Consider the following 16,497-nt stretch of genomic DNA (forward strand, 5'->3'; position numbering starts at 1 on the left):
GGTCGCGGCCGGCTGCGACAGAGCCTGGGCTCGAACCCAGAGTCTCTGGTGGCACAGCTAGCACTGCGATGCAATGCCGTAGTTTGTTTTTGGTCACAGGTCCAGGAAGGGCTGAAGAATTGCAACATTTACCTCTGCAGATAGCACTACTGGGTAATTTGAAAAATCATAGTCAATCGATCAATAATACAATAATACTCCTAGCAAAAAAAATGTATCTTTAATTTACAATCTGTAGAAACTATGAGAATAGAAAGGTTCAGAACTTTTGTGAAACATCACATCACAGTTGAAAAATATATGGCAAATAGAAATCCAAAATGGATGGTGTTGAGAGATAGGTGGGAGGGGTTGAGTGGAGCTGAAGGGTGGCATTAATAACAAGATAACTAGTATAAAATATACTGTGTCCGTAAAATGTTTATACTATAGGTTCAGAACTTTTGTGAAACAGCACAGTTAATAATATATGGCAAATAGAAATCAAACTGGATTGTCTTCAGAAATAGATGGGAGGGGTTGAGGGTAGCAGAAAGATAGGAGTAAAAACAAACAAAAGATAGCTATTGTAAAATAGATTGTGTCTGTAAAATGTATATAGTATGTATTAGCTGGAAGTGGAAACTTAAGTGTTGTTGTTCATTAGTTGACTCCATTTAGGGGAGGGGTGGTAGAGTTAGTGGAAAATAATAAAGGAAAATAGATTTTTAAAAGATGTGTATATATATATATGTATATGTATTTTATATGTATGTGTGTTTGTATGTACAGTTGAAGTCGGAAGTTTACATACACCTTAGCCAACTACATTTAAACTCAGTTTTTCACAATTCCTGACATTTAATCCTAGTAAAAATGCCCTGTCTTAGGTCAGTTAGGATCACCACTTTATTTAAAAAATGTGAAATGTCAGAATAATAGTAGAGAGAATGATTTATTTCAGCTTTTATGTCTTTCAACACATTCCCAGTTGGTCAGACGTTTACATACAGTCAATTAGTATTTGGTAGCATTGCCTTTAAATTGTTTAACTTGGGCAAATCGTTTCGGGTAGCCTTCCACAAGCTTCCCACAATAAGTTGGGTGAATTTTGGCCCATTCCTCCTGACAGAGCTGGTGTAACTGAGTTAGGTTTGTAGGCCTCCTTGCTTGCACACGCTTTTTGAGTTCTGCCCACACATTTTCTATAGGATTGAGGTCAGGGCTTTGTGATGGCCACTCCAATACCTTGACTTTGTTGTCCTTAAATTTTGCCACAACTTTCAGAAGTATGCTTGGGGTCATTGTCCATTTGGAAGACCCATTTGCGACCAAACTTTAACTTTAACTTCCAGTCTTGAGATGTTGCTTCAATGGATATAGATACTTTTGTACCTGTTTCCTCCAGTATCTTCACAAGGTCCTTTGCTGTTGTTCTGGGATTGAATTGCACTTTTCGCACCTTAGTACATTCATCTCTAGGAGACAGAACCCGTCTCCTTCCTGAGCGGTATGATGGCTGCGTGGTCCCATGGTGTTTATACTTGTGTACTATTGTTTGTACAGATGAGCGTGGTACCTTCAGGCATTTGGAAATTGCTCCCAAGGATGAACCAGACTTGTAGAGTCTACATTTTTTTTTCGGAGGTCTTGGCTGATTTCTTTTGATTTTCTCATGATGTCAAGCAAAGAGGCACCGAGTTTAAAGGTAGGCATTGAAATACATCCACAGGTACACCTCCAATTGACTCAAATTATGTCAATTAGCCTATCAGAAGCTTCTAAAGCCATGACATCATTTTCTGGAATTGTTTAAAGGCTGTTTAAAGGCATAGTCAGCTTAGTGTATGTAAACTTCTGACCACTGGAATTGTGATACAGTGAATTATAAGTGAAATAATCTGACTGTAAACAATTGTTGGAAAAATTACTTGTGTCATGCACAAAGTAGATGTCCTAACCGACTTGCCGAAACTATAGTTTGTTAACAAGAAATTTGTGGAGGGGTTGAAAAAGGAGTTTTAATGACTCCAACCCAAGTGTATGTAAACTTCCGACTTCATCTGTATGTGTATATATGTACAGTGCATTCAGAAAGTATTCAGACCACTTGACTTTTTCCACATTTTGTTACGCCTTATTCTAAAATGTCCTTATTTACATAAGTATTCAGACCCTTTGCTATGAGACTCAAAATTAAGCTCAGGTGCATCCTGTTTCCATTGATCATCCTTGAGATGTTTCTACAACTTGATTGTAGTCCACCTGTGGTAAATTCAATTGATTGGACATGATATGGTCTCATAGTTGAAAGTGGATGTCTGAGCAAAAACTAAGCCATGGTTCTGCTGGTTCTGCTCACACTGCCCTACCCTGTGCTTTGACCTCTTTCTCCCCTCTCTCTCCAGATGAAATCTCGCGTCTTGTGACGGCCGGCCGCCCAACAACCTGCCCGCTTGACCCTATCCCCTCCTCTCTTCTCCAGACCATTTCCGGAGACCTTCTCCCTTACCTCACCTCGCTCATCAACTCATCCTTGACCGCTGGCTACGTCCCTTCCGTCTTCAAGAGAGCGAGAGTTGCACCCCTTCTGAAAAAACCTACACTCGATCCCTCCGATGTCAACAACTACAGACCAGTAACCCTTCTTTCTTTTCTCTCCAAAACTCTTGAACGTGCCGTCCTTGGCCAGCTCTCCTGCTATCTCTCTCAGAATGACCTTCTTGATCCAAATCAGTCAGGTTTCAAGACTAGTCATTCAACTGAGACTGCTCTTCTCTGTGTCACGGAGGCGCTCCGCACTGCTAAAGCTAACTCTCTCTCCTCTGCTCTCATCCTTCTAGACCTATCGGCTGCCTTTGATACTGTGAACCATCAGATCCTCCTCTCCACCCTCTCCGAGTTGGGCATCTCCGGCGCGGCCCACGCTTGGATTGCGTCCTACCTGACAGGTCGCTCCTACCAGGTGGCGTGGCGAGAATCTGTCTCCGCACCACGTGCTCTCACCACTGGTGTCCCCCAGGGCTCTGTTCTAGGCCCTCTCCTATTCTCGCTATACACCAAGTCACTTGGCTCTGTCATATCCTCACATGGTCTCTCCTATCATTGCTATGCAGACGACACACAATTAATCTTCTCCTTTCCCCCTTCTGATAACCAGGTGGCGAATCGCATCTCTGCATGTCTGGCAGACATATCAGTGTGGATGACGGATCACCACCTCAAGCTGAACCTCGGCAAGACGGAGCTGCTCTTCCTCCCGGGGAAGGACTGCCCGTTCCATGATCTCGCCATCACGGTTGACAACTCCATTGTGTCCTCCTCCCAGAGTGCTAAGAACCTTGGCGTGATCCTGGACAACACCCTGTCGTTCTCAACTAACATCAAGGCGGTGACCCGTTCCTGTAGGTTCATGCTCTACAACATTCGCAGAGTACGACCCTGCCTCACACAGGAAGCGGCGCAGGTCCTAATCCAGGCACTTGTCATCTCCCGTCTGGATTACTGCAACTCGCTGTTGGCTGGGCTCCCTGCTTGTGCCATTAAACCCCTACAACTCATCCAGAACGCCGCAGCCCGTCTGGTGTTCAACCTTCCCAAGTTCTCTCACGTCACCCCGCTCCTCCGCTCTCTCCACTGGCTTCCAGTTGAAGCTCGCATCCGCTACAAGACCATGGTGCTTGCCTACGGAGCTGTGAGGGGAACGGCACCTCCGTACCTTCAGGCTCTGATCAGGCCCTACACCCAAACAAGGGCACTGTGTTCATCCACCTCTGGCCTGCTCGCCTCCCTACCTCTGAGGAAGTACAGTTCCCGCTCAGCCCAGTCAAAACTGTTCGCTGCTCTGGCACCCCAATGGTGGAACAAACTCCCTCACGACGCCAGGTCAGCGGAGTCAATCACCACCTTCCGGAGACACCTGAAACCCCACCTCTTTAAGGAATACCTAGGATAGGATAAAGTAATCCTTCTAACCCCCCCCCCCCCTTAAAAGAGTTAGATGCACTATTGTAAAGTGGTTGTTCCACTGGATATCATAAGGTGAATGCACCAATTTGTAAGTCACTCTGGATAAGAGCGTCTGCTAAATGACTTAAATGTAAATGTAATGTAAATGTCGAAGGAATTGTCCATAGAGCTCCGAGACAGGATTGTGTCGAGGCACAGATCTGGGGAAGGGTACCCAAATACGTCTGCAGTTTTGAAAGTCCCCAAGAACACAGTGGCCTCCATCATTCTTAAATGGAAGAAGTTTGGAACCACCAAGACTCTTCCTAGAGCTGGCCGCCCGGCCAAACTGAGCAATCAAGGGAGAAGGGCCTTGGTCAGGGATGTGACCAAAAATCCAATGGTCACTCTGACAGAGCTCCAGAGTTCCTCTGTGGAGATGGGAAAACGTGCCAGAAGTACAACCATCTCTGCAGCACTCCACCAATCAGGCCTTTATGGTAGAGTGGCCAGACGGAAGCCACTCCTCAGTAAAAGGCACATGACAGCCCGCTTGGAGTTTGCTTAAAGGCACCTAAAGACTTTTAGACCATGAGAAACAAGATTCTCTGGTCTGATGAAACCAAGATTTAATTATTTGGCCTGAATGCCAAGCGTCAAGTCTGGAGGAAACCTGGCATCATCAGCATCATGCTGTGGGGATGTTTTTCAGCGGCAGGGACTGGGAGACTAGTCAGGATTGAGGGAAAGATGAACAGAGAAAAGTACAGAGAGATCCTTGTTGAAAACCTGCTACGGAGCGCTGAGGACCTCAGACTGGGGTTAAGGTTCACCTTCCAACAGGACAACGACCCTAAGCGCACAGCCAAGACAACACAGGAGTGGCTTTGGGACAATCTCTGAATGTCCTTGAGTGGCCCAGCCAGAGCCCGGACGAACCCGGTCGAACATCTCTGGAGAGACGTGAGACGCTGTGCAGCGACGCTCCCCATCCAACCTGACAGAGCTTGAGAGGATCTGCAGAGAAGAATGGGAGAAACTCCCCAAATACAGGTGTGCCAAGCTTGTAGCGTCATTCCCAAGAAGACTCAAGGCTGTAATGCTGCCAAAGGTACTTTGTTGAAGTCTTGGTGGTTCAACACTCCTGTGTTGAGTAAAGAGTCTGAATACTTATGTACAGTAAATGTGATATTTCTGATTTTTATTTTTAATACATTTGCAAACATTTAAAATAAAAACGGTTTTTGCTTTGTCATTATGGGGTATTGTATGTAGATTGATGAGGGGGGAAATTATTTCATCCATTTTAGAATAAGGCTGTAACATAACAACATGTAAAAGAAGTCAATGGGTCTGAATACTTTCTGAATGCACTAATTTCTGTAATAATGTTGAGTAGTGTACAGAAACATGAAGAAGACACCGGTCTTTGGAAGAATTTTAAGGGCTACGAAGTATTAGCAAACCAGTGTTGATGAGGATAATCCAAATATCCAAAGTAAACCTCAAATCTTACATCACATTATCTTTGCCTATAATGTGTAAAGACCATCAGATGCTGTGTACTAGCTTTGGATGATGTTGTCTTGAGTGAAAAATGATTGATGACAGAGGTTGTGAATGGACAATACTTTTCTTTCATGATGATTTCTAAAAGTTACATGTAAAAGCGTTGGCTGATCATTCCAGTGCTGTTAATGATGATAGATGCTCTAAATTACGGGGCTTTAGCACAAGATGATTGCACCCGCAGCCCGGCAGGCTTGCAGGGAATTGTTTAAGCTAAAACTCTCTACCTAAGCGAATACACCATTCCCTATTTGATAAGAGCACCTGGATTTTAGCACTGTTGTAGCCCTTTCCTGCAGTCAAATGACCACATCGCTCTCTAGTGGCCTCATGGGTGGAATTATATTAATATTTTTCATGATTTCATAATTCATAAAAAAAATATATTTTTTTAAATTGTCCCAAAATCTGGTGTTTCTGTGTGAAATGGTTTTGTTATATTTCAGTCTTCTGTGATGTATATAGAGTGTACAATTGGGATGCAAACTCCAAATGGAATACATTTCAACTCTATATCTGACATGGTACAGGTGTCTTCTTTTTTTAAAGCCAGTAACCATGTGTGTGAGGTGTATACTTTTGGTTCAAAGTAGATTTGTTTAAGACTACCAAGAAACACTGTGTGACCCTGATTCAGCCCACTGCAGTAAAAGGTTAACGTTCCACTACCTTCCTCTATGAGTCAGCGCTTTGACACAAGCAGAACTTTCCCAAGGCTTCTACTTCTACAGTACATGATCGGGAAACGTGTTACCATAAAATTAGAATGATTCATTCTATTTCTATGAGTGTTACCCCTAAGTTAGTTTCAGTTACAACATGTTTAATGAGTTCATTACATATTCTATATCTACAGTGACCTCCAAAAGTATTGGGACAGTGATACGTTTTTGTTGTTTTGGCTCTGTACTCCAGCACTTTGGATTTGAAATTATACAATGACTATGAGGTTAAAGTGCAGACTGTCAGCTTTAATTTGAGGGTATTGTCATTCATATCGGGTGAACCGTTTAGAAATTAAATCACTTATTGTAAATAGTTCCCCCATTTTAGGGGACCAAAAGTATTGGGACAAATCACTTATATATGTATTAAAGTAGTCAAAGTGTAGTATTTGGTCCCATATTCCTTGCACGCAATGATTACATCAAGCTTGTGACTCTACAGACTTGTAGGAGGCATTTGCTGTTTATTTTGGTTGTGTTTCAGTGTATTTTGTGCCCAATAGAAATTAATGGTAAATAATGTATTTTTTAGTTGATTTTATTTTAAATAAGAATATACACTGCTCAAAAAAATAAAGGGAACACTAAAATAACACATCCTAGATCTGAATGAATGAAATATTCTTATTAAATACTTTTTCCTTTACATAGTTGAATGTGCTGACAACAAAATCACACAAAAATTATCAATGGAAATCAAATTTATCAACCCATGGAGGTCTGGATTTGGAGTCACACTCAAAATTAAAGTGGAAAACCACACTACAGGCTGATCCAACTTTGATGTAATGTCCTTAAAACAAGTGGCGTTGGTGGATGGAGCGAGACATGATGTCCCAGATGTGCTCAATTGGATTCAGGTCTGGGGAACGGGCGGGCCAGTCCATAGCATCAATGCCTTCCTCTTGCAGGAACTGCTGACACACTCCATCCACATGAGGTCTAGCATTGTCTTGCATTAGGAGGAACCCAGGGCCAACCGCACCAGCATATGGTCTCACAAGGGGTCTGAGGATCTCATCTCGGTACCTAATGGCAGTCAGGCTACCTGGCGAGCACATGGAGGGCTGTGCGGCCCCCCAAAGAAATGCCACCCCACACCATGACTGACCCACCACCAAACCGGTCATGCTGGAGGATGTTGCAGGCAGCAGAACGTTCTCCACGGCGTCTCCAAACTCTGTCACGTCTGTCACGTGCTCAGTGTGAACCTGCTTTCATCTGTGAAGAGCACAGGGCGCCAGTGGCGAATTTGCCAATCTTGGTGTTCTCTGGCAAATGCCAAACGTCCTGCACGGTGTTGGGCTGTAAGCACAACCCCCACCTGTGGACGTCGGGCCCTCATACCACCCTCATGGAGTCTGTTTCTGACCGTTTGAGCAGACAGATGCACATTTGTGACCTGCTGGAGGTCATTTTGCAGGGCTCTGGTTGTGCTCCTCCTGCTCAAAGGCAGAGGTAGCGGTCCTGCTGCTGGGTTGTTGCCCTCCTACGGCCTCCTCCACATCTCCTGATGTACTGGCCTGTCTCCTGGTAGTGCCTCCATGCTCTGGACACTACGCTGACAGACACAGCAAACCTTCTTGCCACAGCTCGCATTGATGTGCCATCCTGGATGAGCTGCACTACCTGAGCCACTTGTGTGGGTTGTAGACTCCGTCTCATGCTACCACTAGAGTGAAAGCACCGCCAGCATTCAAAAGTGACCAAAACATCAGCCAGGAAGCATAGGAACTGAGAAGTGGTCTGTGGTCACCACCTGCAGAACCACTCCTTTATTGGGGGTGTCTTGCTAATTGCCTATAATTTCCACCTGTTGTCTATTCCATTTGCACAACAGCATGTGAACTTTATTGTCAATCAGTGTTGCTTCCTAAGTGGACAGTTTGATTTCACAGAAGTGTGATTGACTTGGAGTTACATTGTGTTGTTTAAGTGTTCCCTTTTTTGAGCAGTGTAATATGTTTTAAAACACTTCTACATTAACATGGATGCTACCATGATTACGGATAGTCCTGAATGAATCGTGAATAATGATGAGTGAGAGTGTTTGGCGCATAAATATCGTACCCCCAAGAGATGCTCACCTCTCACCATTACAATAACAGGGGAGGTTAATGTAGAAGTGCTTAAAAAAATATGATATTCTTATTTACAATAAAAGTGACTCCAAAATGACAATAATTACATTTACCATTCATTTCTATTGGGCACAAAATAATCAAAAACACAACCAAAACAAACAGCGAATGCATCCAACAAGTTTGTAGAGTCACCAGCTTGATGTAATCAATGCCTGCTAGGAATTTGGGACCAAATACTAAACTTTGGACTACTTTAATACACATAAGTGAATTAGTCCCAATACTTTTGATCCCCAAAAATGGGGGGACTACGTACAAAAAGTAATTTTTTACTGTTGGAGCTCACTGCACTGTATATTTATCAGCTCTTGCAGATGAGGCTGTATTCCACAGCTGCGTTGATTTAGATGTTTTTCTTCATAAAGCATGGTTGTATGAAGCAGCCTAAAGCCATGCAAAATATCACCTACTGTACAGTAGGTATGGGTTTAACCTGGATCACAACAGCTGCTTGCCGTATATATTAGCCACACACTGGCAAATCAAGGTGTTGAATGCCTCTCTTTCCATGTTAGATTTCTGTGAGCTATTTTGAGAGGCAAGAGGGGAATGGTTGATCTGCCCCATTTCCTCTGGAAGCTGAAAACTGGGTTTCCAGCTTATTAATATTTGGCCCTCATCAACTGAGGAGGCGTTCTATCATTTCAATGTGTTTTTGTGAAGTATTGTAGCAATTTCTTGGAAGACTTTTCAAGTACACTTTTGATATTGATTCTCACAACTTTTCAAGGCGAGACAGGGCTGGTCTGGTCTGGACAAAAGTACTATGGTGTTGCAACTTGCATAAACCTCTTTGATGCAGAGATACAAAGACTTTCTCAACATACATTACTGAAATAGCACAGGTTTAGACAATAGGATTATACTTTATTGCACAAATCTCTTTGAGATTCACATGGTCTTTAGAGCTAAAAATGCAAGCGGCAATTAGTGGATCTTCCCTGTCTCCCTAGTGTATCCCTATCATGTGCTGGCATAGCACATTCCACTAAACTGTTTATGCTCAGCAGAATAGGTGTGTCTTGGAACACTGTCCATCTAATTTGAGTCAGTTAAACATTTCCTCTCAGATTGTTTAGCTGAATGAAGAATAATTCTGTTAAAGGAAGTAGAGCTCAAAGATCTAGCTTTTCAGTAATTGTAAAATGTGTACTAAATTTGATAATTTATTGTGCGAGTGCACAAATGGCTAAAAACATATATTTTCCCAAGTTGAATAGCACATTCTGATTATCAATTAGAATTCAAATTAATCTTGTTAATTGTACATGGGGACTCACAGCATTCAACAGAGTAATTCGATTTCTCAACTGTGTTGCCGGAGGCAATCGAATAAAAAGCTGGAAAATGAAAAACAGCAAATACATTTGTCCCTCAGACAATGTATTCATATCATGGACACACTTCAGATTTAGAAACAGTTTTAGCCACACTTGATATACAGAGATAGCCAATTCCATCAATAACTAACATTATAGAAAATGGCTGATAAGAAAATAGGAAATGTAATCAATTGTCCCTCCTGTCTGACCTGATGGGAGACAGGCAGTTTGTCACATTAATTTCTAGTTAATGTTTTTATATTCACCCTGAAACAAACAGTCCCTTTACTGAACCTAAATTGAACAACTGACGTCTGGTTTTTGAAAGAATCCTTTTGAAAAGAAGTTTAGCTACTCTTCATACTGAAGGGCTGTATTGTATTTTGAAAGCCTTACACATTCATTTTAAAGAAAGATTACAAAAAACAGTAACATTAAGCCAATACAAAATAACAAAATCACGCTTTCAGCAAAAACTGAAACAGCACAACACAATGCCAAAATAGAAATACTAGTCAGCAAAACTCATATTCTTGAAGGCAAAACATAAATTCAATACATAATGTGAAATTTGATTTTGGTTAGTGTAGAGTGTTGGAAATTACATCAAGTCATCTACACAAAGCGAGAGTGCCTCAGAACCCTACACCAATCTCTCACAAATCACATTTCAGGGCCTGAAAAATCTATAGTTGCCAGACATTTCACTCATTAATCATCTTTCCTTTATTTAGAAAATGCTCTTCTTTATCAGAAATGTTTCAGATTTCTCTACCAGCATTATACCTCCTGACGTAATCATTTGTGACAATGTCTCATTTCTTATTTTATTGTCTTGACAGCTCGTTGCCTCCAGAATGAGCTGTTACCAGTTACAAGAGCCATAGGGGCCTGGATGGGCTTAGTATGGTCCCTATAGGCTGTCAGTTCTGCCACCTCTCATGGCACCAAAAGCACAATGAGCCAACAGTAATGTTTCTTAAGGGAAAGCATCTATCATCCCAAAACACCTCCTGGGAGAGTATTTTCCTGTCTGGATATTATAAACATCCTTCCCTTTCTTTCCTATTTCCTACCAAATGAAGGCCAATGAAAGAACAGTACCCAAGCTGCAAAAAGGGCTGCTTCTCTATCTTGTTTTAAAGTGGTTCATTATGTACAGACCACATGAAATACAATTGTATTTATTCATCAGACCATTATTTCAGGGATATCTATTGAGTTGCAAACCTCGTCTGTGAGAGAAACCTTGCAAGACACCAGCAGCAGCAGAAGCTCTTTGTTTGACAATCACCATAGCTGGATTCTGCAGGGAATTTAAGCATCCTTCCCCCTGTGACCCTCACATTCAATTTATTCATAGGCATGAGGGCTCCTCGAAACTCAAATCACATATATCTTTACACATTTCACAGGCATAGTAAATACATGCTATGTATACTGAACAAAAATATAAATGCAATGTGCAACAATTTCAAAGATTTTACAGTTCATATACGGAAATCAGTCAATTGAAATAAAATTCATTAGGCCCTAATCTATAGATTTCACATGACTGGGAATACAGATATGCTTCTGTTGGTTACAGATATCTTAAAAAAAGGTAGGGATGTAGTGTGTGACCACCATGTAAAATGGTGTGACCACCATTTACCTCATGCAGCACGACACATCTCCTTCGCATAGAGTTGATCAGGCTGTTGATTGTGGCCTGTGGGGTGTTGTTCTATTCCTCTTCAATGGCTGTACGAAGTGGCTGGATATTGGCGGGAACTGGGACACGCTGTCGTACACGTCAATCCAGAGCATCCCAAACATGCTCAATGCATGATATGTCTGGTGACTATGCAGGCCATGGAAGAACTGGGCCATTTTCAGGTTTCAGGAATTGTGTACAGATCCTTGCGACATGGGGCTGTGCATTCTCATGCTGAAAGATGAGGTGATGGCGGTGGATGAATGGCACGATAATGGACCTCAGGATCTCGTCACAGTATCTCTCAAATTGCCATCGATAAAATGCAGTTGTGTTTGTTGTCTGTAGCTTATGCCTGCCCATACCATAACCACACTGCCACCATGGGGCACTCTGTTCACAATGTTGACATCAGCAAAGCGCTCGCTTGCACAACCCCATACACGTGGTCTGCGGTTGTGAGACCAGTTGCACGTACTGTCAAATTCTCTAAACAACGTTGAAGGCAGCTTATGGTAAAGAAATGAGCAAGCATTTTGCTACATTCGCAATAACCTAAGCTAACCATGTATATGTGACAAATAAAATGTGATATACTGCCACTAAAAGCTCCTAGACCTTAGTGCTGCTTTTGATACCATCGATCACCACATTCTTCTGGAGAGATTGGAAACCCAAATTGGTCTACACAGACAAGTTCTGGCCTGGTTTAGATCTTATCTGTCGGAAAGATATCAGTTTGTCTCTGTGAATGGTTTGTCCTCCGACAAATCAACTGTAAATTTTGGTGTTCCTCAAGGTTACGTTTTAGGACCACTATTGTTTTCACTATATATTTTACCTCTTGGGGATGTCATTCAAAAACATAATGTTAACTTTCACTGCTATGCAGATAACACACAGCTGTACATTTCAATGAAACATGGTGAAGCCCCAAAATTGCCCTGGCTAGAAGCCTGTGTTTCAGACATAAGGAAGTGGATGGCTGCAAACTTTCTACTTTTAAACTCGGACAAAACAGATGCTTGTTCTAGGTCCCAAGAAACAAAGAGATCTTCTGTTGAATCTGACAATTAATCTTGATGGTTGTACAGTCGTCTCAAATAAAACTGTGAAGGCCTCTGTGTTACTCTGGACCCTGATCTCTCTTTTGACGAACATATCAAGACTGTTTCAAGGACAGCTTTTTTCCATCTACGTAACATCGCAAAAATCAGAAACTTCCTGTCCAAAAATGATGCAGAAAAATTAATCCATGCTTTTGTTACTTCTAGGTTAGTCTACTGCAATGCTCTACTTTCTGGCTACCCGGATAAAGCACTAAATAAAATTCAGTTAGTGCTAAATACGGCTGCTAGAATCCTGACTAGAACCAAAATATTTGATCATATTACTCCAGTGCTAGCCTCCCTACACTGGGTTCCTGTTAAGGCAAGGGCTGATTTCAAGGTTTTACTGCTAACCTACAAAGCATTACATGGGCTTGCTCCTACCTATCTTTCCGATTTGGTCCTGCCGTACATACCTACACGTACGCTACGGTCACAAGATGATTGAGTGTAGTCTGGCCCAGGAGTGTGAAGGTGAACGGAAAGGCTCTGGAGCAACGAACCGCCCTTGCTGTCTCTGCCTGGCCGGTTCCCCTCTCTCCACTGGGATTCTCTGCCTCTAACCCTATTACAGGGGCTGAGTCACTGGCTTACTGGTGCTCTTCCATGCCGTCCCTAGGAGGGGTGCGTCACTTGAGTGGGTTGAGTCACTGACGTGATCTTAATGTCTGGGTTGGCGCCCCCCCCTTGGGTTGTGCCGTGGCGGAGATCTTTGTGGGCTATACTCGGCCTTGTCTCAGGATGGTAAGTTGGTGGTTGAAGATATCCCTCTAGTGGTGTGGGGGCTGTGCTTTGGCAAAGTGGGTGGGGTTATATCCTGCCTGTTTGGCCCTGTCCGGGGGTATCATCGGATGGGGCCACAGTGTCTCCTGACCCCTCCTGTCTCAACCTCCAGTATATATGCTGCAGTAGTTTATGTGCCGGGGGGCTAGGGTCAGTCTGTTATATCTGGAGTACTTCTCCTGTCTTATCCGGTGTCCTGTGGGAATTTAAGTATGCTCTCTAATTTTCTCTTTCTCTCTCTCTCAGAGGACCTGAGCCCTAGGACCATGCCTCAGGACTACCTGGCCGTGCTGCTGCTCCAGTTTCAACTGTTCTGCCTGCGGCTATGGAACCCTGACCTGTTCACCGGACGTGCTACCTGTCCCAGACTTGCTGTTTTCAACTCTCTAGAGACAGCAGGAGCGGTAGAGATACTCTTAATGATCGGCTATGAAAAGCCAACTGACATTTACTCCTGAGGTGCTGACTTGTTGCACCCTCGACAACTACTGTGATTATTATTATTTGACCATGCTGGTCATTTATGAACATTTGAACATCTTGGCCATGTTCTGTTATAATCTCCACCCGGCACAGCCAGAAGAGGACTGGCCACCTCTCATAGCCTGGTTCCTCTCTAGGTTTCTTCCTTGCTTTTGGCCTTTCTAGGGAGTTTTTCCTTGCCACCGTGCTTCTACACCTGCATTGCTTGCTGTTTGGAGTTTTAGGCTGTGTTTCTGTACAGCACTTTGAGATATCAGCTGATGTAAGAAGGGCTATATAAATACATTTGATTTGATTTGAACATTCAATTCCCTGGCAACAGCTCTGGTGGACATTCCTGCAGTCAGCATGCCAATGACACGCTCCCTCAAAACTTGAGACATCTGTGACATTGTGTTGTGTGACAAAACTACACATTTTAGAGTAGCCTTTTATTGTCCCCAACACAAAGTGTACCTGTGTAATGATCATGTTGTTTAATCAGCTTCTTGATATGCCTCACCAGGTGGATGGATTATCTTGGAAAAGGAGAAATGCTCACTAACACGGATGTAAACAGAAATAAGCTTTTTGTGCGTATCTTTTATTTTAGCTCATGAAACATGAGACCAACACTTTACATGTTTACATGCGTTTATATTTTTGTTCAGTGTAGTTACCATATCAATGGCACTTACAGAATCTCCATGCACAACACTTGAACTTGGCAAACATGAAAGATTAAACAACGTTAGGCTTGCCTTTCAAATAGGACAAAGTCCCTTCACTCCAGAAAGTAACAGCAAGGATGACTGAGTTTGCCTTGGCAGAAATATTTCAGTGAACCACCCGTAGGGCAGCTGTGACCAGGCAGAGAGGGGGAATAAAATCAGCCTTCCTCTATATAACCCAGTTGGTGTTCCCTATTCGTAATGGGCAGATTTACACACCTACTTTCCCTCTGGGTGTCCTTTAATGAGATCAGTTAACATATCAAAAGGCCTTAGCAGCACAAATGGCTTGTGGGGGAAACCTAATTTATGTCCATCTACGACTGAGGTGTTGGTCGGACAACAGTGCGCTCTCACACACACAAACACAACACACACACACTGCTAGACAACCTTTCAAGCAGTACTGGCTGTGCCAACTGCCTGATTCCATCACAGATCTGCAGGCATTTTTCTGCATTTCAGTTCCTTGTCCTAGTCATTTCTAGCACTGTCCCAGAGCATGAAAGAGAAGCGTGATCCATCCAACTTCTGTCAGAAAACTACACCTATCATGGCTAGCTATACTCAGAACATCTGCAATCAAAGATATCATTTCAAGTTGTATTAGAAGAAAACTGTGACAGATTCCTGAATAAATTGGTTTCTAAAGAGACAAATATCTCTTTCTTACAGTAGAGAAATGCACCTATACCCCTTCAACATGCCCACACTCAAGTAGCATTAACATCACAGCAGAAAATATGTTGCCAGTAATCTGGAGCTATAATTTGACTCAGGTGAGTGTAGCACCATGGAGAGCATGCAGCAACAACAAAAGAAAATGTAATGGAGGCTGTGTGATGGAGGAAAGTAAAATGCATGAATAAAATGCATGGAAGGGTCAGAGTAAAATATTGTAACGACCCTGGGTTTATAAGCGCGGAATTCGACTCTGCCGTACGAGCATGCTTTTGGGGCACAGTCGATAGCGCGCTGGACTTCGGGCTAGAAGGTCGAGGGTTCGAGGCCTGCTCCCTGCCTCAGTTTCATTACAATATATATTCTAAGCTGAGGAAATTAAAATGTAAATTGAAGGCTTATCAGAGAGAGTACATCACATTTGGTATAACATTTAGAATAAAGTTAATGATATTGAAAATAAATGTTGAAAAATTATTTGATGGGATGGAAGGGTCATAATGGATCTTGATTGGTACAGTACAGCAACATTCAAACACACACACTTTGCCTCTAGATTCTCACCTGTAGATCTTATAGCGTGTGGAGAAGCCTTGCTGGAAGCGTTCTTTGAACTCTGTGTATTCCGGACAACGGTGGAAAGGTCCCTTCTCAGACAGCAGCCAATCCAATTGGTCGCCACTCTGGTGTCCGGTGCTGGCAGCAGGGAGCGAGGGGTTGTTACTCTGCTGCCCCTCAGCCAGGGCCAGAACCCAGCCGAGGTGGCCCAGCACTGTCCACTGCCATACGAGCATCAACAGCAACCATCTAACAGCTGTGGCTCTCGGCCAACGCATCACCATCTTCCTGTTGGGCACCTGGGACCAGCATTCTTCAACTAATCCCTCCTGACCTATGAAGGAAAAGAGAGAGAACATGTTTTAGGGCTCAATTCAAAGGACAACTTGAAATAATAGAAAAACACAGACACTACGCTTGACACTTGTATCACTTGCGTTGATTTAGCTTATGTATCCGCCTCACAGCCTTCGCTTCCCTTAGGGATCAATTCAATTAAACACACATGCAGTAACTTTCTTTTCCATAGACAAAAACGTAATAGTACAACTGGCTAGACTTTCAATCTTAGCCTGTACTAACAACACTGTAAGAGCCTAGCTAGCGTTGGGAAGCTATACACCAAGGAATTAAAAGAAAATACAGATTTTAATTCTCAATTCAATAAAACACACTGTGTTATTTTTTGCGGAAGTGCTCTTTACCATGGTCAAAAACCTACTGCTAGGTGCAATCCACTCATAGATAGATGCTTTTAGTTGTGCTTTCAAGTTTGTGTGGGCGGACAAAA

At 42.8% G+C, this 16,497-nt stretch overlaps 1 protein-coding gene across 1 annotated transcript in view; it reads right to left on the reverse strand.

The window, feature by feature from the left end:
- Positions 1 to 16,497, reverse strand: part of brinp2 (bone morphogenetic protein/retinoic acid inducible neural-specific 2) — a 129,026-nt gene that overhangs the window by 59,308 nt on the left and 53,221 nt on the right. The window contains exon 2 of the mRNA XM_071376931.1: positions 15,714 to 16,041. Coding sequence (XP_071233032.1) covers positions 15,714 to 15,991 — 278 coding nt within the window. The 5' untranslated portion in view covers positions 15,992 to 16,041. The remainder of the gene's footprint in view (positions 1 to 15,713; positions 16,042 to 16,497) is intronic.

The sequence above is a fragment of the Salvelinus alpinus genome, chromosome 30, assembly GCF_045679555.1.
Source record: "Salvelinus alpinus chromosome 30, SLU_Salpinus.1, whole genome shotgun sequence".
Taxonomy (NCBI): domain Eukaryota; kingdom Metazoa; phylum Chordata; class Actinopteri; order Salmoniformes; family Salmonidae; genus Salvelinus; species Salvelinus alpinus.